The 26,869-nt window shown below is 40.5% G+C and overlaps 1 protein-coding gene across 19 annotated transcripts in view; it reads left to right on the top strand.

The window, feature by feature from the left end:
- The window catches only part of AKAP13 (A-kinase anchoring protein 13), a 212,696-nt gene that overhangs the window by 156,763 nt on the left and 29,064 nt on the right, over nt 1-26,869 (top strand). For 9 of the 19 annotated variants that reach the window (XM_050309180.1, XM_050309176.1, XM_050309178.1 and 6 more), the window contains 8 exons: nt 3,666-4,012; nt 7,132-7,185; nt 10,060-10,122; nt 12,266-12,449; nt 13,727-13,835; nt 18,015-18,140; nt 22,073-22,115; nt 23,283-23,388. In XM_050309180.1, the coding sequence (XP_050165137.1) occupies nt 3,666-4,012; nt 7,132-7,185; nt 10,060-10,122; nt 12,266-12,449; nt 13,727-13,835; nt 18,015-18,140; nt 22,073-22,115; nt 23,283-23,388 (1,032 nt within the window). The remainder of the gene's footprint in view (nt 1-3,665; nt 4,013-7,131; nt 7,186-10,059; nt 10,123-12,265; nt 12,450-13,726; nt 13,836-18,014; nt 18,141-22,072; nt 22,116-23,282; nt 23,389-26,869) is intronic. The other 10 variants (XM_050309186.1, XM_050309189.1, XM_050309187.1 and 7 more) reach the window with 7 other exon arrangements.

Below are 26,869 nucleotides of genomic sequence, written 5' to 3'. Positions count from 1 at the left end.
TTCCAAAGGAAGGGGCTGCAGCTCAGTTTCTTGAGTTTTGTTTAATTTCTGCATTTGTTTTGGTTTACGGAAGGAAATACACAAACACACAAATATTTTTCATTTATTTTTCAGAATTATTGTTCCTTTCATAAAAACAAACAAACAAAAAACCCCAACAGCCTTGCAGAAAATACAAACCTGAAGGATTAAAAGGTTGAACAAAAAGAGGGAGACTCTTCCACTCCAAACCATAAAAGTTATGATAAATAATTAATAGGAGACCACTATTGAGATTAATTTTAGGAAACCTAGAGCCATAGGCAAATCCAAATAAAAATTGATTCTGCTGGATTATATGTCAAGCCAACCAAAGATGTTGGCTTGATATCTTTAGTGTAAAGGTATTCCAAGGAAACTTCAGGATGCCAGGGTTTAATTTTTTTCATCTTCTTTTTAAAAGTACTGTAACACCTCTAATGTCTTTGTCACATGGAAGATCAGGTGACAGAGAAAGTTTGTGTCTCAGCACTTTGCATGTTGTCATCAGTGAAATGATTGAAGGAGCATTTTAATTCCCCTTATCAAGACCTCCTACAGTGGAGGGATTTAGCTGAAGAAGTTGTCTTATACCCTGACCATCCCAGTGATTTCCCTTATCCCTATTCTTGAAGAAGCACATGTTTTCTTTCTCAGAATACTCCTTTATATGCTTTATCTGATTTTTATTTACTAGCTTCTCACTGTTTCTGAGAGCAAAGAAAATGCCCATTAGCAAATATCTGTAAAAGCTGTTTTCATCCATAAGGTTTATGGTCACAGTTAAGGATTGAATTTGTTGAGGTGCAATCCAGCAAGCCTAAATTGAAGAAAATTAATATTTCTTTAATGTTTCATTTTTCTTGTAGGAAAAGAACACATTAGAGAGCCACTTCAGCAAACAGTGTCTTTTTTTACTCAAATAGGATTAAAGAGCAGTGCATATTTACTGGCCCTTGGCCAGATAGCTAATTTTTTGCAGAGGTGACTACAATATAGATGTTTTAGATGTGTCAGCCACATTTGGCATTTTGCAGACAGAGTCCTCTTTCATAGTAACTGTTTTCTTTGTTTAAAAAAAAAAATCACTGAAATGAAGGCAGAATATTTTTAGAGGAATAAGCATGGGCCACGAGTTCAAGGGAATTGCTCTGCCGTCAGTCTGATGCTCAAGGTAAAAGTTAAAAGGGACCACGTTTATTTCCCTTTTTTTTTCAAATATCTCCTTGAACTGCATTTTACAAAAGCAGCCCTAAATTTTCCTTGTTAGGGAAGTGGGTTTTCTTCTCCATTTTTAACTGGAGCAGTATTTTCTTCTGGGATATAAGAATTCCTCTCTTTTACTCTAATTCCTCGTTATATAATTTGGTGTTCTTCACTATTGTTGCAAGATTTGCATCCAAGTTGAGTGTTTCCAAACTTTCCTGTACTTTGCACAGTCCTCTCCTCTCCTGCTGTGCTGCCCCAGTCATAGAGTCCTAGAAAGGTTTGGGTTGGGGGGAAGTGACCTGAAAGATGATCCAGTTCTAACCCCCTGCCATGGCCAGGGAACCTTCCACTAGACCAGGTTGTTCAGAGTCCCCTCTAGCCTGACCTAATGTCTGACAGTATTTTCCTGTCTCATAAAAGTGAAGCAGACTGTTTCCTCTGCTGCAGGAGTATTATCCACATAATGACTACCTGATTTGTCTGTATTTAAGCAATTCAGTAAGCTCTCATCATGACTCACAAATATCAGATTATCTTGAATAATACCAAACAACATCAAAAACTTCACAGGGCATCCATTTCAGTTCCCTTTTCTTTTAACCTACACTCCTACTCAAATCTGTCAAGTTCAATAGTTTACTAGTTTACAGAATATAGTTTACAGAAATTCCCTATTAGTATTTGACATACCTTACCATGAAATGAATGTTTTTGCAGGGATGTATTTTTAGTGTGTGTTTTTTGCTTATGTAAAGATGTAGATATTTACATATATAACATTTTGTGTTAAAAGGTGTATTGTTCTTTGGTGTTGTGCTGTGGGTGCTGTCTTTTTTTTTTCCTCTGTTTCCCTTTGAGGGATGTAAGAAGGGAAATAGTGTGACAGCATTTATTTAAACCAACTTAGGAACATAACTATTTATTTAAAAATAAAGAATAAAAATAGCTAAATGTGAACAGAACTTCCCTCTAAATAGTGAAATATTTGATTAGAACATTTTTTGAACATCCCAGTTTCTTTTTATTCATTTAAATAAAATGTTTTTAGCTTACAATGTGGGTCCATCAAAAAAAGCACAGAAAAAGCAAAAGTCTGTGTAGTGTTTAACACTGCTGGGGTTGAACGAAGTCAGTGGGGTGGGATCCAAGGTCAGGACGTCCGTGAGACAGCACTGCTTCTGTTCATCCCACCCTCCATGGGTCCTGATGTCCGTCTCTCCCTTCTGAGAATGGGATTTTGTAGCCCACAGTCTTCTGCCAAATGAGAGCTGACAGCCTGCAGCTCCTCCAGTGCTCAGCTTCTGCCCAGCCCTCTGAGCCCACTGCTTGAGGACAATTACCCGCTGTGGCTTTGCTGAATAGTCTGTTGTACATGGCCTGACAGAGCATTCTGACTATTATTATTTTAAATGATACAGCACAGGGCTCTGCAGGAGGATAAATTGAAACTTCCCACATCAGTCCCTCAGGGCAAACACCATTTCAGACTGGAGGTGATGTCAGAGAGATGCTTGTGTTTTTCATGTTAGCCACAGGGAATGCAGAATGCACACGGGCTCTTCTCAGGCTGTATGGTCAGCGTGTGGCTTTGGGCCAAAGCGAACCAATTTGGCTTCTACATACTGCTTTTTGAGCACACTAAACCCAAAAATTGCAGTATGACTCAAGACCTGTAATACAGGGTGGCTGATCCTGTAGAATATTATTTTTTAATTACAGTTGGATTTGAAAAATGCTGCAAACCCTGGTATTAACTTTCTGCTTAATGGCAAGTAGCAGAAGACAGGGATTTAAGCTTTTATTTTTTTCTATCTGTTTTCTAGTACTGAGTAATTGTCCCTTTTGTGCTGCATGATGGCCTTGAGCTCTACAAGCCCATCCTGGTCTCACGGGAGAGGCTGGAGTTTGTCATCAGGAGTTGTGATGACCCAGTTCCCCATTACTCGCTGTCAGTAAACCTTTGGCAGTTTTATGGCACCTTGATCAATAACAGGTTTAGCCAGAAATGGTGAGAGGAACAGGATTTGCTCTGCAGGATGAAATGTGGAACTGGGGAGAGGAAGGCAGGCAGAGGACCTGAGATTGGAGCCCAGGGTTATGGCAACCTTGGGTGGAAGAGGTCATCCTGCAGAGCGTTTGACCCTCTTTGGAAACAAAAGCAAAAAGTCTCGGTTCTGTGATGGTTAATTTGCCTTAAACTATCAACTAAGAAATCTCTCAGTTCATGTGAAACATAAAATATTTGCATTTATCTAAAATGCTAAATGTATTCACTTCACTGGAAGTGTTCAAGGTCAGGTTGGATGGGACTTTGAGCGACCTGATCTAGTGAGCGATGTCCCTGCCCATGGCAAGGGTGTTGAACTAGCTCATCTTTAAAGTCCCTTCCAGTTTGTGATTCTACTCTAATATATTTTTCATTTTTTTCTTTCCCACAGCAGCCTGAAGAGGAGCAGTCTGCATGTGATGTCACCAGCTCCAGTTCTTCTGCGGATGACACCATGTCCCTGGAGAGGAACTCATCCCTGGGCAGCGACACATCCCTTCCCTTCCCACCGACTGTGAACTTTGCCCAGCCCAAGGACAGGCACAGCCTGGATGGCAGCTGCACCAACATGGTGGCCTCTGAGGGAGGAGAGAAGGAAGAGGAGCTGGACAGTATCACAGATGTGCCCACCCATTCCTCTGTCTTACGCAACTCCATGCGGCCACTGTCTCCTTTCCGTCGGCACAGCTGGGGGCCGGGGAAGAATGCCACCAACGAAGCAGAAATAAACCAGAGGAGGTGAGTGTAGAGCTGCTTTGATTGACTTTACACCCAATCATGCATATTTGCTTGAGCTTTAGGCTTGGCATGATAAAACAGAAGAGTGAGGACATCACTTCTGATTGTTTCTTTTTCACTCCAAGGGTTGAAGACAATCTCCTGACATATGTTTGTTTGTTTTTCTTAAATTAACTTTCAGGATTAAAGTACTTAATACCTGTAGAATGATTGAGCTTTCCAGAGTAAATGGAATTACCTTGGGACAGGTCTTCCATTAGAATTGTCATCACCCCTTTCTATACGAAGGGCTTTACTAAGGGAATTATTGGAGTGTTAAATTTTATCGCAAAATAAACACAGCCATTATTGCTCTGATTGTATTAAGACATAGCACAGGCACCAGGCTTTTAAAACCTGGTGTGGAGGCTCTTCATAGTGGTGAGGTGGGTCATCCCTGTTTCACAGAATTGGTTCCACCTCAGTCTGTAATGGACAGTAAGTCCCACCTAATTCATCACCAATGCCCCTGGTGGTGTCCAGGAAGATTCAAAAGAGAAGTTTTCCCAGTTGTTTTTTCAGAAGATACAAAGGGGAGAGGTGTTAACAGCCACGTGAGTGTGTAGATTCTGGTGCCAAGTGACTGGGGGGAAAAAAGGTTGCTCAGTCCCCCTTCTCAGTGGGGAAGATGAAGTAAAGGAAGATGCAGACCAAGAAGCAGTAATTGGTGTAGGGTTCCCTGCCATGCTCTGTTCAGCATGGGGCTGCCGGACACTTGGGGTCAAACCCTTCATATTCTGAATCCAGTGGAGGTTTGACCAGTGTTTTTGATGTGTATTAGTGCCAAAAAAACCCAAAGTTCTTTTAGGAGGGCCAGGTTGCTGTATCCTCCCTGCAGCTCACTGAGGCTGCAGGCCCTGGCGTGCAGTGCAGTGCCGCTCTCCATCGGCCTGCTGCCATCCTCATGGCCTCAGGTCTGCTCTTAACAGAAAGGGAGTCTTTGCATTTGGTGATGGATGGCATTAACTTAAAACTGGCCACTCACAACTGGTTCCTGGTAAATTTTTGCTGATCTGCTTGGGTAATCCAGAGAGAGGCAGCAGCCTCCTGTCAGGAATGTGTGTGCATCCTTTACGCCTTAGGAGCTGTGAGTGTCAGTAAGGGAATATTGTATATCCTTCAGGTTTTAAAGTCAATGTTGAAAAACATTCAGGACCTTCTAAGTAACACAGGGTGAAAGATTTATTATTGTTTTCTACCACTGTCACCTTTTTTTTGGGCTTCATTCCTGGTCCTCAGGTAATATTTATATAAATTAGGTAATACTTGTCTTTTTAAAGCTACAAGAGAGTCAGCATATGGCATACCTGCAGATTTATGACAGAATGAGTCCATAAGCTCATAAACTCATTTGCAGAGATTTATTTTTAAGTGTAGGACTTGTTGCATAAGGATTTCTGAGGGTAATAAACTGCATAGCTGGCAATCACTGCTAACACTGAACAGATGGGGTTAAATTCTGCTGCATCAGATTTGGAGGCTGTTTCTGATAAGGGAAAATACATTAATTGTTAATGTAAGAAAATCTGAGTTAAAGGAACAGTAATTGTTCTCATATGTTCTCAGATACAGCCGTGGCTACATAAGGATAGCTGTCACGTAGGTTAATTAAAAAAGAAAAGCTGGGTGGGTCTATGGTGCTGATTTGGTTCATGTTTGTTTTTATGCTTCTGTTAGAAAGGAATTTGGATTATTTGGTTTGTTGTTTTCTTGTTTTCTTTGTTCTTTTCATATGTGGCTGTTGTGATGTTGAGACTCTGGTTGCTTAGTGAGCAACAACAAATACTGGGGAAGTGAAGCACAAAGAAGTGACTTTCATAGAAATCAGTTAAATTTGGAGTGTTTCCTTATTCATTTATTTCATATGCAGTAGATACTTTTCCATTGAACGGGAAAAAGGCCTTATTGTAGCTTGCTTTTTGCAAACCTTTAAAGTGAAATAGCATGGAGAACAAGCCTTAGCTAAGGTTTGTCCTGCTGATGTGCTGGATCTGTGCTGCTCCCAGCATCTGCCCCACTCCCTCCCCTCCCATGGGCACCCACAGCACTTCTCTGCTCTGTAGGTGAGCAGGTTTGCACTCACTAAATGAGCAGAAAATTAACACAAATAAAGTGTAATTGCCACCAAAACCAGACCAAGGATTACAACTGGGCTGTGGAGCCAGGAAGAGGTGTCTGTCACTGATGGTGACAGTTTGCACCATCAGTTGAGCTCTGAGAAGTGCCTCCTGCCTCAGCAAAGGACTTGCAGCCTGGTCCAGCCCCCATCCACACCAAAAATAGTCTTTCCCCTCATGACAAATATACAGCTAAGTCAAGCTTAAATAGAAATCCTAATACAGGACCCAAAATGCCTATAGGAAAAAGTCAGTTTTAGGATTCAGCCTTTTTCACTGTTCGTGTTACCTGTTGTAAGAGGGACGAGCATAAAAGTTTATTCACAGAAAAGATCTAAAAAAAAGATAATAATCTTAAATGAAATGTGAAAAGATGCTGAGTTCCCCACCGCTTCCCCTCTCTCCTCAAATACACTTCACGGATAATCCTCATGTCTACATTTTGCTATTAAAAACACAAAGAAAACCAACAAGGCTACCACAAAAGGATGTTCATCCTTCAGTTAATTCCTGACATTCATAGGGGATTTGAAATGCCTGTCTTTCAACAATGCTGCAGTGTGTTCAACGTTCCGGCCGAAGGAAGAAACGCCGCTGTTTTCCACTGGTGGATTAAGCACTGCAGAACTGGAGCTGGTGTTAATCACTGCTGCTAACAGCTTCTGTCAAAGAGATTGGCCTTACCTAAACTTTAAACTGACCTGCCTTTGGCAGCAGCAAAGTTGCAACATGGTCAATACCTGTGCAACCTTCTTTCTCCAAAATGCAAAAACCGAAACCCAGATTTATTAGTAATAGAGAGGACGAACACAGAAACTCATTACTTCCTTTAGTATTTCATTTTGTGTTTTCCCTGTATGTCCATTCCCTCTGTTTGTGTGTCAGGGATATTAACCCTCGAGCTGCCATTTGTTCATGTTTTTCCATTCAAGCTGCTGACCACTCTCCATGATTCATTTTCAGTTCAATGCGAGTTCTGGGGGATGGTATAAAGAAGCCTCCCATTCATAGGAGAAGGTACAAAGCCAACTAATGTAACTAACTGTTTTGCCTTTGAATGTCTACTAACTCCATACTCTCATGTTAGTAAACCCGTAGTACCTCTGGAAGTGTTGGCATTAGAGGTGTGCATCCCGCTTGGCTGCTTTCCCTCTCCTGCCTGACCCAGGGCAGTTTTTGTGCCCCACAGAGCACACATCCAAGCCATTTTCTCCAGGATGATATGTTAATAACTTGGAGAAATCTGAGATATCATTTAGTTGGCCTTTGCTATGTGTAAGATTTGGAGCTGTGTTAAAATGTTTGTTTACCTGGGAGCGTGTGTGTGATTTGGACTTAAAGCACATCACGGTCTCCTGGCAATACTTGCAGAAGGGGCACGTGGGGAGGCAATGGATCAGACACAATCTCATGTTTGGAGAACACTCTGCAGATCTGCAGCTGGTTTTATTAAATGACTTTAATTTTGCTCTTTTTATGCTTTTTATAACCATCTTCCTAAAAAAATAGGAAGTAAGGTGTGTTTTTCTTCTCTATAGCAAACTTTCATGTTTTTTCAGATCCTCTTCCATCATGAAAATGCATATAAGCATTTTCACTCACACAACCTTTGTGTTGTCTATTAATATATGAAACGGGACACTTAATTGTTAACACAGCAGATGTGCACTGACCACACTTAGACATTTTTTGCTAAAGAAATTATAGCAGTTTAACGTTTCCTCTTCAGTGGTTCAACCTCTTCTCATCTCCACAGCTTGCTACCTCTCATCCGTGGCAGGTTAACTCAGTATTTCCCTTCCCTTGAAATGGGTGGGGTGATGTGTGTGTAAACAAACTAGCACATTTCCACATGTGAAAAAGATGTTACAGTGATACTATGACCAAAAAAATCCCTGTGCCTTATCATGCGGCAGTATAAATGAAGTCCTATGAACTGTTCTGTACAGTTCAGGAGAGAGCTCTTAAAAAAGAATCAAGGAAAAAAAAACACAAGAAAGAACGTGGTTTTTTTATTTCTAAGAAGCCACTCTATTTGCATCAGTGTGTTCTGGAGGAAGCTGTGCAGTGCTCGTCTTCTCAGCTCATGCAAATTAACATCTTTTTATCAGTCATCTCTTAAGTCTCCTCTGTAGGAGCTGTGTCATATTTAGGGTGAAAATATCTTGAAACACGGAGCTTACATGTAGAATAGAGAAAATGTCTCAAATAGGCAACCTTAAATCCCTAGTTTTACCTGAAATGTGTGGCAGTTCTTTCATAAACACCCTCTCTCTTGTTCTGGCCTCCCAGCCATTTTGATATCATCCTCTCTAACCCCACTTGCAGAACAGCAGCCTGACACTGATTCCAACAGTCCCTGCTCTCCCACAAGGCTGATGTAGGTAACAGCTCATCCCTCCTTCCCCACGTTGTCTTCTGCAGAGGCGTTTTGTGTGCTCTGCACTGATCTTGTTTGTTTTTTATGGTGTTGCCAACAGACTGTGGGTGGCTCCCCAGCAGGACTGTGATTCTGCAAGAGCGCTTTCCACAGCCCTTGCCAAAAGGTCTTTTTCCTTCTTTGGGATCTTACACCTCTTTCAGACTTCCTCCTCCATAAATATGGAGCCTCTTCTTCCCTCCCTCTGCTCTTCTCTGCTCTTCTCTTCCCTGCAGTTTTAGCCCTTGGGTGTATCCTTACCCAGTTAACATCTTTTATAAAACAGGTAGCAGTTATTTGAACTTCACCATTGAACACAAATGTCAAACCCTTACAGAATGTTTCCAAGGTTGTGTGTGGACATTACATGAAGACTTGGCATGGTATGATGCAGTTAGTGGGTTTAAACCTTCCTCTGTGCCCTCAGAGGCTTCTGGCACTCACAGTTCCTGAGCCAGGGATACTTAGACTGGTTTTGTCCTTTTTGTAGGCTCATGTTCTGGAGCAAAGCATTCTCTGGCCATGTCCTCTCCTTGCATGTATCCCAGGCCAGGGGCTGGGAGCAGGACTTGTGCAGAGCTCCTCTGGCAGATCTGCGCTGGTGCAAAATTCCCTTCAGACAATATATGTTTCCTGGACAGCTTTTCCAGGATTTAGGGATCATTTATATGTCATAGCTGACAAGAAGATGGATTTCTCTGTGTCTGCAAAACCTGCAATTGGGCCATTGAGCTGACAGAGTAAAAATAACAAAAGCAGTGTTTAAAATAACAACCAAAATATTTGCATTCTGTATTTGCATTTCTTATGTCTTTCATGATGCAACTTTGGGACTGTTTTGGGGTATGGGAGCTGAAAGGTTTCCTAGTCAGAAGCACTCTTGATTTAATCCCAAGTTAATAGTAAGACAAGCCTGTTTTTCCCTTCCCTTCCCTTTCCTTCTTTCAGTGACTTGCTGTGCAGCGTTTAAGAATGTGTCTCTCCTTATTTTTCCCAAGCATAGCCTGAGGTTGTTAATACTTCCATGGAGGGGACTTAAACTATTAAATATCTATAAGGGATTCTTTTTCTGATTTGAGGATGAGAATTACCAGGAAAATACTAATCATTACTAACACAATGGCTGTGTGTGATTACTTATGCAAAATTGGCTTTCGTATGTTTCAGTCATGTTTTTCCCAAAAAACTTCACTCCCCACAAGGAGTGGTTTCTCCAGTACATTGTGCACCAGTGGGATTGGTTTGGGGGAAGCATGGGCTGTCCTGCTACCTCTGTTGTGATGACCTCGGGCATTTGGGGCACTGTGGTGTGTTCGTGCAACCAGGCATATGCTACTGCATTATTTCTGAGTTTGTTGGTTGGGTTTTTTTTCAAGATATGTAAGAGTGAGAGTCTTTTACCATTCCCCCGTTCCATAACAATCCAATAATCACTGCCCTTTTCCTTTCTTTGCCTCTTTTGATGTTCCTAGTTTGAGCTGGTGTCCCTCAGGCGTACAGTACCTTGCCATGGGTCCTGACTTTACTTGTAGAAGGTATGGTATGAATAAATGTGCAGCAGCAAAGGAGCCCTGCAAACACCCTGTTGTCAGCTTGTCGTGCATCTCCTCCCCCACCGCTGCTCTGGCTGAAGCGTGCACGTGTTTGTTTTGCTTGGTCTGCTTTTTCCAACCATTAGTCTTGGGAATGGATCTTCTGAGCTGGGGTGCAGGTGAAGGTGGTGGCTGCTTTTCACTGGCCTCCAGCATTAAAGAAGCTGCACTGTTGGGTTGAGCTGCTCTGTGATGACTTTAAGCCGTGTTTTTTTCCGCAGCAATGATCATAATGATAATGGTGTCAGCCAGAGAATCAGAACAAGATTAAATATGATTCAACACTGCTCTGTTCCAGATAAATCTCATAAAGGATTTAAGTTCGTACGGGCTTGTTCTTTGTAAATTGAAAGAGCTAATTTTTTTCTTCAAAGAGGCTAATCATGTAAAACCTTCTGTGAAAAATCAATCTGATCACCTCAGATGAAAATTTCCCAGGCACTTAAAGGTTGTATCTTCTGCAGAAAGTCCCAGAGTTGGGATTGATGTTTGCAGGTCACCTCTTTATACATAATATTGCTTGGAAACCAGTCCCCCACATTTTATAGTTTTTAGCATTTTCTCCGGCTGTTCTTGCTGGTTGTGGGTAGGACGATTGAACTCTTTTTCTGAAGAGTAGATATTGAGAAAATAATTAATCCATCCTTCCTATTACAGATTTAATTATGTTTGGTCTATATACTCCAATCAGCAAATTACAGAACAGTATCACCCACTGATAACTGTTTTATGGGGTAATATTTGCAGGTTTTAGCTGGTTTTGTCACAAGTACATAATTTTTTTCTGCACTGTGTATCATCACTGTTACCACCTTGGAATGTAATAAAAAAATTTTCTTCTGCTCTAAATAATCAGTAGAAATGGGGCTGATAAGTCTCTACAGGTGTTTTAGAATAAACTTTTTAGTGCCTGCTATAAATACACATTGATGAGTTACAATCTTCTTAAAGCAGATTAAATTATAAATGCTTCAACCAACCATTTTTTCTCATTAATTACCATGAAAAAAGTCTTTTGAATATACTAAATCTTCTTATTCAATGTTTACTGCAATTTTTGCTTTCAAGGTGCATATTTGTCAACCACTTAATGCTTCTAAGGGACTCCAGAACATTAATCACTACTCTGCAAGTCTACCTGAATTTAAGGCTCCTCTGGTTGTTTAAATCATCTGTACAGTCTAGAGTGTGTTTTCCCTTTCATTTGTTTACATGTCAGCTTGTTGGCCACTTAGGTGTCATGATTAGCCTCAGCTTGGGATATAAATCCAAGGGAGGCCTTGGAGGGCTTAGTGAGTATCAAATCAAACATCAGCAACAGAATTGTGCTCGTATACTGGGAGATGAATCTGTAAAGCTTGCACATGATCCCACAGTGGCATTTCAGTGGGTCTGTTGATGCTTGAGCCTGAAGAGCAAGAGTGTCAGAAGCAGAATATTAGGTCAAGATTTATCAGATTAAATAGTCCCATGTGAAAGAGGGGATGATAACATTTATTGAATTCAAGAAAAAGATGACAGGAAAGGTAGAAAAGAAACCAGCTTTGGCAGAAAGAAGGACATTATCATTGCCAAAACTTTGTACAGTGGCATGTTTTAAAATAGATTCAGTGGCTGCAGAGATGAATGTTACAGCAGCTGATGTGGCTGCTGGGAGGGGTGTTGGTCCAGGACAGGCAGCACCATTCTATTCAAGGTAGTTTAATTTGGGTGGCTTTATTCCAAGGGAGAGCCCAGTAGAAAGCTAGAAAAAAAAATATGTGGAAATACCAAAATCTTTGTAAGGGGTGTTTCTGGATTTTCCTGTGTACCACTCAAGAATAAAAGGAAAAAAACCAGTAGGAAAGGCTATTGACCAGGAGTTTGAATGGTCATTCAAGCAACTACTGTGTCTCATTAGAGGCACAAAAGTGCTGCTGTTTGCTCTTGAAGAAAATAGAAGTAACATGTCGATCAGTAACATCTGCATTTCCCTGCACAGTTCAGTTAGTGACTGCCGAGTGTCTTACACAGCAAGGTGCTCTGTGCTGAAAGACACTGGTCCCTAGGAGTTTGTCAGCATCTAACCTCTGTGCTTTCTCTTTAGTTACAGCCTAGAAGGCCTTGCTGGAGACTCTGGTGAGAACAAGAAGCCCTCTGCAAACTTGGAGGCTTCTTCCCTGAGCTCCAAAGACCTCAGGCGGAGTCCACTTACCAGCAATCAGTGTGGGTCCCTGGTCCTGCTCACTGAAGAACTCGAGCAAGGAGAAATCAGAGACTATGGTCACCAGGTAAAACTGTCCAGCTGTTGTTAGATCTCAGCAAAATGTTACATCAGCATTTTAAAAGTAATTTTCCCAAGTGACAGTCTCACAAAGGCTTCCACCCTATATGTGTGTGTATATAAATATGTTTTAAAAAATATTAAAAATCTTCCATCTTTAACATGGAGGAATCTCCACCTGTTTTAAGTTTGCTATTTGGTTCTTCGGGACAGCATGGTTGGGAGGCAAAGTCTTAGGTTGAGAACAAGAAACTTCCCAGTTTTCTTCCACTGATTGCATGAGTAATTATGGAAAAGTTATTTAATTTTTAGAATGGATATAGTGAGTCTATCAATCAAAGGTGTTGATTGAATGAAAAATTGATTCTGCAGTTAATGCTTACGCTGCCTTTTGCAGTCCTGTAATACACACATGTACCAAGTAATGATTTATCTGCTAAAGTTTTCGGGTTTATTTTCATATCATAGGAGGAAAATAAAGATTTTTTTCTTTCATAGGTTTAACCAGAATCAAAAGTTTCATTAAAGCAAAATAGTAATTGCATATTAAGAAAATATAGAGTAACCTCTCCAGATCAGAAGTCTGTGATAGCTGTTAAGGACAGATAAGCCACAATATTATGAGACTTCCTATTAATTGTTATTAAAGAAGTAATTATTGTCTTAAATACTATAAATGCCCTGGATTTCTGAGTTAGTATTTTCAGCCATAGTATTTTCTGGGTTCATGTCAGAATCATTAACCATCCAGTCTGTTTGCCCCATAGAGTCACTGCTGTACATCAAGACAGTAAATGGGTCTTACAAGATCTGGCCTGTCGAGTTGTAATGTCACAACTCTCACGTCTTCTTTTGCTTTGGGGAATGGCATTTTTTGGGAACGCACTGCTAAGAATCAGATTTCTTTCACCATGTTGAACCACACTCAAGCTATACCGAGGAGTTGGAGTCACAGCAGCAATTTCAGTGGCCTTCAGACAGTTAACAATGTCTGTCTAGTAATATCTTGCAAGAAAATCAAGCGGCCAGAGTCTCTCTGTTGCATAATTAGTTGTCTTACACTTAAAAGATAAAAAAATTGTTAAATTTCACCTGTGCAACACTGATTACATTTTTCGTGGTACTTGACTTTCTCACCTATTATGTTATTCTGGGATTGTTTAAATTTCTCACTGTTTCAAAGTGAGAATTTCATAAACATGAACGCTGAACTGGGATCTGAAGTTGGGATGGTTCTGTAGCTCTTTACATAAAGACTCAGTGTGGTTCTTTTCTGTTCTGCAGGCACGTCAGACATCGCAGCCACAAGGATTTAATTTCTGTTCCTCCGCTGCTTCATCTCCACTGACCAAATCCATGTCTCTAATGTCAATTAGCAAGCCAGTGCTCGACAGTGAGTAACACGGTTTTCCCTTATCCATGCTGTCATCTGTATTATTGAGTATATCTTGCTACCTTCCCAAGGCAGAATGTGCTAGTAGCTGCTCTTGCTTTCCCATATTATGTGAAATATATGTTTCACTGCTGAACGGAATTCTGGGTGGAAAGGCAGAACTCAGTCAGTTTAGTTTAGCTTTTCCCAGTGTATCCCTAGAATTTTTTTGTATTAGGGTTGTTTTGGGGTTTTTTCTTAAATTAGACTACTGGTATGAAAACTATGATTTACTGAGTTTGTTATTAAAAAAAAAAAAAAAAAGGATTTAATTTTACATCCTTTCAGAATTTCTTCCACTGATGTCAGGTAAATTCCATGTGAGATCTTATTTCCCTATGTCTAGATTTTTGAAAGTGGATACATGGAAACTTGAGAATCCATGTCTTCATCTCCTTTGGGGAGTTTGTTGCTATTCATTTTGAGTTAAATATTTTGGAGCAGTTGGGTATAATTTATTGAATCTCATTCCTGAAGAAAATAATAAAAGATGATTCTCTGAAATTTTCCAGTTTAGCTTAATTGAAGCGATAACAAGCACTTAATTTTGCAACTTGACTGAATTGACTCTTTCAGCTGAAAAAGTCATTCAGAAGGCTGCAGCTGGATGTGCTTAGGAAGGGCTGCATTACACATGTTTTCATTTTATTAATTGCCAGCCAGAAACCAAACTGACATCTTAGCTCACGTCTTGTCAATTAGTGATGGTCTCTGATCTTTCCTCTTTATTAACGTGCTTCTTCCTTGCAAAGCTGAACAAGGGAAAGGTGCTCTGAGAAAGGCGTTGTATTCATGGAGGAGGCTTGCTGGAGGAAACCCACAGGGATTATGCTTTGTGGGAGACATTTTAAAATTCTTTACCGTGATTATTCCGTGATTAATAAGAATGTGGCCTAGCGGATGTGTCCCCAGCAACGGTAACCAAAACATGGGCAGCTCCATCCCGCCCAAGGCCGGGTCCTGCCTCCCCGCTTCCCTCCTTGGGCAGAAGGCATTCATTGTTGTTTTTTGAAGCAGCCAATATATTGGCATTGCACCCAAACGCTGACCAAACACCATAAATAACCCTGTTTGCTCCCCAAAAATGTCGGTGGCTGAGGGAGCCTGGACGGCTGAGGCTCGTCCCCCTCTCCCTTGGCACTTTCCTTCAGGCCCACGGTGGGGGTTTATGACAGTGGAGGATTTGTGCCTCCATCTTGGAGTTGGACAACTTGACTGTCTTTCTGCTCCTCTCTGTCCTGTGACTGATGTTGAAAATACCACAGAGGCCTGAGAGTTGGTGGTAGGCAGCTTTGATTATTCCATCTTCTTCTGGAACCAACCTAGTCCCATGGTCCCGTGGAGACAGAAGGAAAAGAGAAGATGCAGTAAGCTCTCCAGAGGGGCTATGGAAGAAATAGCAGGATTAGTCTTCTTCTGCTTTGAGGCAGATGTCTGTGAGTTTGGGATGCTGAACTTAAAAATTACAAACACTCCTGTGAGCTTTGTTTTCTCAGTCATTAATTTATGATTGCTCAGAAGAGCCTCATTTTTATAGGAAGGCGGTTTTGAAAATCAGTGCATTTGAGGGGTTGATGTGAGCATCCAAAAGGAATAATCACTTCAAAAATTTAGATCATGAGTTCTCATCCCAATCCTGACTCCTTCCTGACTTCAGAAACTTCAGTAAATCTCCCAGAGAAGCTGTGGATGCCACATCTCTGGATGTGCTTACAGCCAGGCTGGATGGGGCTTTGAGCATCCCAGTCTAGTGGAAGATGCCCCTGCCCATGGCAGGGGGTTTGGATCTTTAAGGTCCCTTCCAACCCAAACCAGTCTATGATTATATGATTTTACTTCTTTCTTCCTCAGTCACTTTGAAAGAGGAATAGTGTTGCTTGAGTTGTGACCATATGACACGTGAAGTAGCTTTAGTGCCTTTTAGAAGGTCTCAGTGTATAAACTTCTTTGTATCACTGGAGTTTGACATTCATGTTATTTCAGCAGAACATTTCAGAGTTGTGCAAGAGTAAAAATTGATTTCATGGAAATAATTTTGCATAATTTTGTGGTAGGTGTTAAAAAAATAATTAAAAAAAATCTGATTCCTGCAACTGTGTCTGAATGAGGAGAAAACAACGTGCCTTGCACAAGAACTTTAAAAACTAAATCCAAATTAATAATAGGAGGAATTTCTCTTATTTTTACCATTTATTGTCACATGTGTTGAGGCAGGAGCAGTTTCCAAGACTGCATTTCTATCCCACACTACCATCTGATTTCTCAGATGTTCCAAGAGCTGTTGTGGCCATTCACAACTGTTAATCCTTCAGCATTTTATAGAGGGAGGTCACAAGAGCTCTTGGCTGGAGTGCTCGGAAGAATGCTTTCGGCTTTGGAATAGCAAATTTCCAGTGTGGAGCGCTGTTACAAAGCCAGGAATTGCTATAAATAAAACCACTGAAATGGGAGTTGAACTGTGCTGGAGAAGGTGGTTCAATTTACAGTAAAGTATTATTGTTCATCTTGACTTTTAGTCTAAATAGACAGTAGACTACAGAACAAAAAGCAGGGTTGCCTAATCGTGTTCTTCAGGTCTGGGATACTAGAACAACTCCTTGGAAAGGCAGTCTAAACAAAATTAATGCATCAGTCTTGCTAAGAATTCTTCAATTTAAATGCCTTACATTGAGTCCCTCTAGAGTTGTTCTGCTTATGTTGGAAAAATGTGCACATTTTAGTCAAATTGCCTCTGGACCATTGGCATTTATGATTAATGGCTGAAGGAAAACTTCTGGGGAGTTTGCTTTGCATTGCTTGCATTGCATTGGATGTTCCTCGGACAGTATTTTTATATTCTGAATTCAGTTTTGACGCATGATATCAGCAATGCAAAAAATTCTCATTGTGTGTGGCTGAAAGGAGATGTTTTATTCAAAGAGAGCAATAATTGCTTCTTCTTTCTCTTTGGAAGTTTAATGCTGATGAAGTCTTTAGCCTGTTTTCCCTGTTGTGCAAGTGAATTGATTTATCCGTGGAATGACTTAAAAGTGACTGAATATATGCACTGAAGTTGTTAATTGTAGGTGCTTAAGTAGAACCCTTAGAAGTCAGACCTGTCCCAGGGGCAGAGTTTCTCCAACCCTGTCCCAGTCATCTTTCCTGATGTCACACTGATGTCCCATGTCAGTGATGGGTATCCAGCAATCAGGTCACAGCTCAGAGGTTTCCACCTGTGCTTGTATGAAGAAAAGGTTTGGGAAATACAGCCCTTGGGAATCCCACTTTCAGTGAAGAGTGGCTACCTGGCTCCTGCATCTCTTTTTGGAGAATAGTGTACTTACAAAGAATTGTTGCAAAGCTGCTGCTATGCAAAGTTTTGCTCTTAAAAATAAATTGTTGGAGATTTGATGTCACAGACTGATTCCTGAGTTTGGCACTGTGTTTGGTAGGCATCTTCCAGACAAGGACAGAAGAGGGTGCAGAGGAGCTTTTCTCATGTTTAGGCAGTTTCTTTAAAACAAGGGCTGTGAGTTTTAGAAGGCGGCAGAAGAGATGCTTGTTCTTTCTTTTTTATTTTGTAAGAAAAGAGTGGAAGCTGAAGTGTCTCCTCTTTAAAGCTGGAAATTTTGAAGGGATTTTTAGAAATAGAGGTGGCAAGAACCTCCCCAGGTAGATTATATCAGCACTTCAGATAAACTGTCCTTTCTAATGTCTGGCAGCTTTGCTGCGTCATTTAACTGCAGAAAGCACCTTCAAACAAATACCTTGAGTTGTTCTAATTTGATTCCCTGGCAGTTCTTTTGGTGAAGCTGATGCCCTTTGTCCAGAGACCCACTTTATTGTTGGTATTCTGTTTGGGAAAATAACTGTTTGCATATAAGTCTTCATTAAGAGGTCCTATAAAAAAGATACCAGCAAAAATAGGGAAAGCCTCGAACCTCAAGCTACGCATGCAGTGAGACCTGCGTCCTCAGACCTGCACCTTGTGGAATTTGCACGTTCTCAATTCTTTGTTTCTTGTGCCTTTTCTGGAGCCAGCTGCTTTGCAGACATTTCCTTTGCTTTGGTTTTAGTTTGCTTTGGCTGCTTTCCTCTCCTTTTTATTATTAAATGCATTTTCAAGCATGCTCTAATGTCTGCTGTTAACCCACTTCTCAGCCCAGGGCCGGACTCGACCATCGAGACGGATCTCCTTCTCCTTCAGCATCTCTCCACTCATTCCTAAGTCTAAAACTCTCTTTTCTATTGGCTCTTCTTCCAGTGATGAGGAGGAGGAGTTGGATAGTAAGTAATCGTTTTCTGTGCGTTGCAGCCGTTATGGGTGGAAACAAAGGGAAATCTGGTTTTCTGCTTTAGACCTCAGAATTTCACCTTGCAAACACTGAACTAACCTTTCCATTGCATGATGTCTAATAGCATTGTCTTAGTCCTGTATTTGAATACTAGCTAATGGCAGAATAAAAGGATTATAATCCAAAGAATCTTGTACATCAGCACCATCATGTCTCATCCAGTTAGATTGGTCTGTATCCAAGTGGCAAATATCATCACCTGCCACTCTGACCAGCAATATAATCTTTACCTTTTTACTAAAACCAAAATAACTTGCCTTGAACTTGTTACAGGGCATGGAGTTAGCAGCAGAGGTAGATTCTTGCCCTTTATGGGTAGGACTGAGTACATTGTTCAGTGAAAGATAAGTGGAGTGAAGCCCTGCTTATTAAATTCTGAAAATCTTGGTGGCAACTTCACAGTTCCCCTCCTAAGCAAAAAGCACACATTGCAGTCAAACACCTTAAAACTTCAATATCTAGGTCCTGATATTATTGTCAGAGTAGTTTTGTGGGAAACAGGCAAGAGTTATCTGGTAGCCTTTTTTTCCTCCTGCAAACTATTACTAAAAGAAGCCCAACTGAAGCTGAAGAGTGAATTAAAGTAATTTAGATTCCTCTTGGCTTTTTTAATAGGCTTATCAAAGATAACTAAAAATGTTTCCTATTTCTTAAGCATGTTTTATTAGACTGTTGAAATAAAACAGGCACATTCCTTGTGTCCATACTGGAATGGGGGAAATTGCTTTCCCGTCCAACACATTTTGGTTGCTTCCTGAATTTAGAACAGTATTCGACATCACAATCTAAAACACCATCCATGTTGTAGGTATCTAAGTTCTCCTTTCCATTCCTAGTCTTCCCTGTGGGTTTGTCCCTTCCTTAAGAAAGTCTTGTGCCCAGGTGGGATATTACTGACTTCCATATTTAAGCTCCTTCATATTTGCTCTGTTCTTCTTTTCTGCCTTTCAAAATTCATAGTCCCCAGAAAGTGAACTGTAAACACACAGCTGTGCATCAGTGTGATGCCCCACAGTAAAAAGTACCCTTAGCTAAACTTTCTGGTGGATTTGGAATTTTTTTGTTTAATAGGGTTTTTATTTGTTTGGGGTTTTTTGTTTGTTTTCATTTGGGGAGTTTTGTTCTTTTGGGTTTGTTTTTTTGCTTTTTTTTTTCTTTCTTTTTTTGTGTGTATGTGTGGTTTGGGGTTATTTTTTATTACTTTATTTATTTTTTTTTTGTTTTAAGCATCCAACCCATTAAGTAATATCTAATAGTCAGGTTAGGGTATGACAATTTTAGGGGATATTTATGTTAACCAGTATTCATCTTCTCCAATAGTGCTTCTGCTAACAGTGATCATTTAAAATAACATCTGATACTGTCTCAAACAAAAATGTTGGTCTCTTTAGACGTGTTTTATTCCCTCATATTTGAGGGTACATTGGTGACTTTATGTGAAGGTTGGTTTAGCCACAGCTATTCATAAGACAGTGGGCAGTGGGCATTTTTCATGTAGTAATTCCAGATCAGTTTATTTTTTCACATCTTCAGGGTTCATTTCTCATCAAAGGACAGATGTGTTAACATTGAGATTGCATTTCAGTTACTGCTCCTCAATCTCTCCATGCCTCTTTTTCTCTAGAGTATGGAGGATTACTTGCAGTTTTTGAGATGAAATGGTATATTTAAGACTTGGATTTTGGGTGGCTGGACAATTATTATGGAGCCTTTGGATTTCTTGTCTCACAAAAGTTTAATTAGAGAATTAGGGAGTTGCAAGCTGTTTTGCAACCTCCTAATCCAGTCATTGCTTTCTGCATAACAAATCTTGATGAATTGTTTCAGGCCTAGCTACCATATGAAATAATTTTGGTGGGTGATGCTTAAAAGGTGTTCACATAAATACACCAAAATTTGGCTGCTAGCCCACATTCATTGGACATAAATAGCAGTTCTGGCTTTTGGGGAAAAAAAAAACCCAAAACCTTAATTTTTTTTGTGGGTTGTGAGGTCAGTTTTAGCTTTTCAGTTTTGATCCTGGTTGTGACAGGAAAGAAAAAACTTATGAAAATAAACCTTCCTTCCCCTCTTCTACTTCAGAACAAAATCTGAAGCGAGAAGATGTGTGCTTTTCTGTGCTTGTCTTCATGGGTTTTATAGCTTGCAGCAGTATTGATTATATGATGTTATATTATAACCTAAAATATGAAATCATAAACAGACCTTGATTTTTTATCTGGATCCACTTTGCCTACCAGAATCAAAAATCCACTGTTTTTATGGTAAAACACTAATGCAATAAAAGATAAATTATACATAATTGAAGTTCTTGTGCAATATACTTTCTCCAGGTGCTGAAAACTAGTCACAAATATCAAATTATTACAGCTCATGGTTCAGCGTTTGTTCATATTTCTTATGTTAATTGCAAAGAAACAAAAAGGTTTGTGAAATACTTAAATCCAGTCAAATTTATTAATTGATTTTAAAAAAGGAAACTCTAAGGAGGCTTAACTCAGGTTAAAAGCAATCTAGAACTGAAATATGAACCAGAATCACTGGAGCTTTAGCCAGGGATTTGGGAGTCTGTAAATTACTTGTGTGATCTTAGTAGGGGCTTAGGTAGTGGATATTGTATAAAAATATAATATTCCCTATTGGAAATTGAATAGCAGACTTCATTTTGTATATGTTACAGTATTACTAACTTTGATGTATTCGGGATAGATCATTAATGAGGTGGAAGATTTCGCAAGGGAAACATTAACACAGATCCCCAAGCAGGGACTGGGTAATGGGGTATGCCTGTATTTTAGTTTCTCAATATGAAGAAATTATATTTCTGTCTGTGTTGGCAGTTGAATGGGTGGTTAGAAAATCTGTATTTAAAGCATAATATTGTGTGCACAGTTTTTCCTAATGTACTTACTGCTTTTGAATAAAGGACCATCTTTGCCTCTAATGGCAAGTAGGTCTTTTGCATTCACCCTTAGCATTAATATGTTAACAGAATTTGAACCAAAAGACTATTTTCCTTACAGTATATATGCAGAAGCCTAATAAGGTGGCAGTCATGCTGCTTCTTGAACTTCAGAAAGGGCTGCAAACAGTGCTTGTATGAGGGTTTTTCAGAGTCCTGGCAAGCCCAGTTGCTCCAGAGAGAGCCCTGTGTCCTGGATCATTTCAGCGTTCTTCGATGGTTCTGGTAAATGGTGTCAGCTCCCAGACCTGCTCCAAATGCAATTGTGCAAGCAGGTTTCTTGTGATATAAAGAGAACTGGTGCCATTGGCAGGGCTTCAGCTTCGTGTTGAAATTCAGCCTTTCCTCAAGCTGTGTTTTGTGACGAAGCCCCAGGCTGGTAACGTTTTGTGGAAAACAGAATAAAGCTTCCCTTGTTTCCCTTACTCTTTATGAAGTGCTTCAGGATTTTGATGGGAAAATGAACTATAATTTTATCAAGTAGAAGAGTTGTGTGCATGAAACCCGGATGTGTTGTATAATGGATTCTTTCTAGTGGTGTATAAATAAAAGCATTGTGGCAGAATCATTCTCATTTATACCTATTGTCATTGAATTGGCAGTTCTGATTCAGACAGCCTGATTTACCAGCAAATTTAACAGTTGCACGGCCTTTGCTTAATAGCTGAACACTGATAAAAAATACTAAGCAGGCTTTCACCTCAGCATCTAATTTGAGAGCAGCTAAGGATACAGGGAACAGGCTTTATCCTGAGCACATGAATTCTGTTCTAAACACTCACTTCTGGAAAGCATTTCCCTTTCCTCTTGAACCATCCAAATATGCAAACTATGTTTTTTAAGATCAGTGGGCTACGATTGCAGTCTAACATGTCACCCCCTGCCCCTCCGATCTTTTCCAGGTACGCAGTCCTTCGGCGGCTCCACGGGTTCCTCAGTCCAGAGGTACAGTATTCTGGGGGTATCACATCTCTTCTGATGGGGCTCCTGCAGTGGCCTCTGCTTTGGACACCCAAAAGCCTTTCTGGCACCAGTGCACTCCAGCTGAAATCAGAAGTTTTCAGATTTGTGAACATCAGTCTCGTGTGTGTCTAAAGGCTGAAGAATATTTTAGGTCATAGAATGGGAAAGTCTGTTCTAGGTCTCATTTCTAACAAGGCTTTGTGTTTATGCATAGCTAATAACTTCAGATTATCTATGGTTACACAACATCAGTTTACCCCGAGTTATATTTTACACTAAAAGTAGTTCTTCCTCCTTGTGGTAATTCAGTCTATATCTCTGTAACAGAGGCCAAAACAATCGTGGTTTTGTACGTTACTTTTCATCTTTGCAAGTTGTGCAGAGGAGATAATTTTCCTGGTGTTTTTAAAAGTGCTTCCCCAAAGGAAGGACGTCTGTGGCACCAAGGGACCTGAGTGTCTGGTCTCTATGGCTCTGGTGGCTTGAACTTTATTTCATGACTGGGAGGCTCTTCCCCTCTACTTGCTGCTATTTTCTCCTCCTTGATTTAATTTATATTTCTGTTGTTCTGCTTTTGTTTTGTGTTGTACTTCCTATTGATAGACTGTGTCCTTTATTGCAATAGTAGTTTCCTTATTCTTCCACCACAGATGAAGTCATGAGCTTGTGCATGTAAAGACTGGCAAAAAATAACTGGCATCCTAAAAATGCCTAAATTAATACATATAATCATTGTTGTTTATTACTTGGTATTCTCATTTCTCAGGGGAGGCTTTGCAGGCAGTGTGGTTTCTGTTAAAGGCACTCACTGCCTTTTCAGAGTTCATTAAATGCCTTTCTCGGGAAAGAGATTGCTCTTTAAAGTATTAATGGTTCCTGGTTATTTGAGCAGGGGAGCAGCAGAGGGTGCTGTGGCAAGGCCTGCTTAAAAACAGATATGAGGATTCCTTGAAATTTAACTCAAAGCAACTGGATTGGCATTTTGTCTTCACTTTTCTTTCTCTGGTATAACACCATAAAGCAACCTTTGATGCTATTGGCTAATAATAAATGCATTTTTCCTTTAAAAAAAAATAAATCTATCCATTTAATAGATGCTTTGGGGAAGAAAAAAAATACAAGCAACCTTTTTTTCTGTTTTGATTCTAGCATATCTGAAGAGAGCAGCAGTGTCCCCACTGGCAAAGGTGTAACGAAAGTCAGTCGCACCTTCAGCTACCTCAGGAATAAAATGTCCAGCAGCAAGAAGAGCAAAGTAAGTGCTTCTTGTGATTTATGGAGCCACGAAATGCCCACAGGCAGCAGAGATGAGTTCTGTATTTCAGTTCTGTGTTTCCATAGGGTGGTATTTAAGTCTTTGCCCGATTTTCTCTTCTTTACTTTCTTTTACTTCCTTTCTGTCTTCTGTGAGGAGAGGATTGTCTGTGTTGTAACAAGGACTGGCTACATGGGAAATCTTAGCACCCCAAAACTGAGCCCTAGGACACACTCTGGGAACTCAATTGGTGGCTGGGCACTAGTGGTGTCCCCAGGGCTTGATTTTGGGGCCAGTCCTGTTTAACATCTTTATTGATGATCTGGACGTGGAGATTGAGTAAGAGGATATGAATAGATGGCCTTAAGATGAGTCAGAGGAGATTAAGATTAGATATTAGAAAAAAATTTTCACTATTAGGGTGGTCAGGCATTGGAATAGGTTTCCCATGTTGGTGGTGGATTTGGCACTGAGTGGTGTGGTTTAGGGGGGTTACAGTGGTAGTGCTGGGTTGATGGTTGGACTGGATGATCTTGGAGGTCTCTTCCAACCTTGAAGATTCAGCAATTCTTTGTTTTCACTCTTTTCCCCACAAAATGAAGCTTCATTTATTATAGAGAATAGATAGTGTTCTGGTATGAGTTATGGCTTTTAAGTGATTGATGAGTCTAATTTTTACAGAACCCGAGAGGTTTTTAATAAAATGAGGAGGGAGCTGTAAGAAAGGACTGGCTGCCGAAGGGTGTGGTGTGTTTTTCTTTTATTTTTACTTTTGCCACTAAGTTTCTGTGCACTGCAAGAGACATCGCTCAAACAGTGACCTTTGGTGATGGCAAATATTTATATTTTCACCTTTTTTCCATCCTTGAAACCCTGGGATTTAATTTGCTGAAAGACAAGTGCTGCTCAGCACAGCTGAATTTCCTGGGAACTGTACTGGTTACAGAAATAATTATATTAATACTAGATGCTTCACACAAACGGGCAGTTGTTGCCTTAGATTGTCCCCTTAAGGTTAATATATGTTTGAGGGTTTTTTTGGCTTGGTTGGATATTTTTTGCTTGAAACTCGCCTCTCTTTATCTGTCTGACCAAGCTCAGAGCACCTTACCTCGCCGTGGGCAGTGTGTATTGTATCATTAGGTGAGGTGTATCTAATATGTTGGTAAATGTTGGAAGGCCCCCAAGAGGTGTAATTACACACAGTTCCTCTTTACGGGTCTGCCTTTAAAGACACAAAGCCACGAGTGCCAGTGGCTCAGAGCTACTGCTTTGCAGCTTTAAGACAATGACGTTCCCTGCTGCAAAGTACGATGCCAAAAAGCAGATCTGCTTAACATAGAAACTTCTGTTGCAAACGCCAGTGAGAAGTTCACGACATTTTACACAGATGTCGTGGATGGGAGTGGAAATTCATTAACTGGTTCTTGCACTTCAGACGTATAATCTCCAAAGGAAGAACTAGAGGAAAAGATAAAGAGATCTGGTTGGGACATATAAAAAAATACAACAGAACTGCTTTCAGAAATTTACTCTCCTTTTGTTAAGTAAGTGCAGGCTGATTTCACTGATGTCATGATTGTGTCCGAAAGTGTTGATAAAGAATTGCTCCAAAATCCCTACAATAACGCACAGTACAGAAATTGCAGCTGATAATCAATTCTGATATTTTTACTAATTAAAAAGCCAGGATATTATTCAAATTACAATTTCTTCTCTGCTTACAGTGGAATGCTTGCATGACATACTTTTTTAGGGCTCCACCCTAAAAAAACACCTTACATTCTTAGGCTCCAACCTAAAAATCCTAAGGATTTTTTGACCAAAAAATTCTTGGGAACACTGATTTCTCATCAGCATTACAGCTGAGGAAAACTGGTAAGTATTAAAAAGAAAAACAACAAACCTTAAAAGAGGAAGTTTGACAGGAAGTTGGTTTCTGCTGCTGTCTGGGCTGTCAGGAGGGAGGGACGCTTTGCTTCAGCTTCTTTCCAACTAGGTTTTACTTCTCTCCAAACCTGCACTGTTTTCTAAGGTGAACTGTAAAATAAAGCACACCTGAACCTTCTAATGGCAACAGCTCTTTTGGAAAATCATGTAAACAGTTATGTAAAAAACCCTTAAAAATAAAGAGGTGTTTGGAACATTAACTGTAGGGGATACTGATTGTTGGTGTGACTTTTCCCATGCCTGGCATGTATTTGGTGTTATTTGGGGATTAGCAGTGAATCTCTTGCTATTAGCAACGTGCCCTGATTCACATTTGTGAAGTCTACAACACGCTCTATTTCTGTCAATTCAGGAAAAAAGGTAGAGGGTTTCAGAGAAATGATGACAATTAGCATGAGTAATTTCTCTTTTTCCTTGCCTTGTGCAGTAATAAGGCAGTGCTATACCATCAACAGCATTTCAGTGTGTATAGTAAGAGTTGTAAGTGTCTGAAAGATTAGGAGACAGGGAATATTCCTGATGCGCAGAGCAGGAGGAGCTCAAACTCACAAAACTTTTCTGTCTGGGCATCTTCTGCAGCACTTTGTTTGCTGAAGTACTGCATAGCAACACTGAGGTATGTTAAAATTCGCTTTTTTTCTATCCCAAACATCACAGAGTGTTTGATTTACTACCCTCTCTCTGCCTTTTAAACGGGTGGTCTCTTAGTGACTTGTGACTTCTAAAAGATTAATCACATCCTTTTCTGCCCTGTAAGTTGTTGGTTTTTTTTTTTTTATACTTCGTTTTAGCAGTGGGAGCTAGGGTAGGGCAAGATGAAAGCAACAGCAAAGTAGCTAAAATCATCTTCAAGGAAGTTAGCAGCAATCGTCCCGCCCTCCCCCTTTTGCTCAACTGCTCTGTGCCTGCCATCCCCCCAGCCGGCCGTGCCGGCAGCTCCCGGCCATTGGGATGGGCTAGCGCCGGTGGGGAGCAGCGCTCCTGCCCCCCGGGGGGAAGGATGTCGATAAAATGGAATAGATTTGCAGAAGTACCTCAGATAACAGTGAAGCTGGTGGGACTTAAGCACTGGGAGGTAAGAGCTTCGTGGTTCTTTGGGGGAGGGATCGGCTGCTGCAGATCTGTTCCTTTGGGTTTGCGGTACCTGTCGTGTCTGTTCCTGCACGTCGGGTTCAGCTGCAAAGCTGAGCTTCAAATCCTGCTGGCAAGCTCCAGTAGCTCAGGAAAATGGTCTTGTTTTTTTACAGTCCTTTTTAAGGATAAAGTTCCAGTAACTGTCACAGGAAAAAAGCTGGGGAAAAAAAAAAAAATCTCATTTTGAGACCTTGTCCTTCAGTGGCTGGCAGCCTGTGCATAGTGTGCTGTTTCCTCCCTGAAAGTGGTGCACCCATTTCCTGTTTTTTCTGGGGTCGTTCAGCTTTAATTAAAATGTTTTCTTACAGTGATTTTCATGAAGGCAGGGTATTATTCCAGACTTCAGAATTACTGGGCTTTGCAGTAGACATCAGGTAGAGGTTTAAAGTATAGGATG

This window comes from Myiozetetes cayanensis, unplaced genomic scaffold (assembly GCF_022539395.1).
Source record: "Myiozetetes cayanensis isolate MyiCay16 unplaced genomic scaffold, myiCay2020 scf14, whole genome shotgun sequence".
NCBI classification, from domain to species: domain Eukaryota; kingdom Metazoa; phylum Chordata; class Aves; order Passeriformes; family Tyrannidae; genus Myiozetetes; species Myiozetetes cayanensis.
The sequence above is the reverse complement of the archived record's forward strand: the minus strand, read 5'-3'. Positions and strand labels throughout refer to the sequence as shown.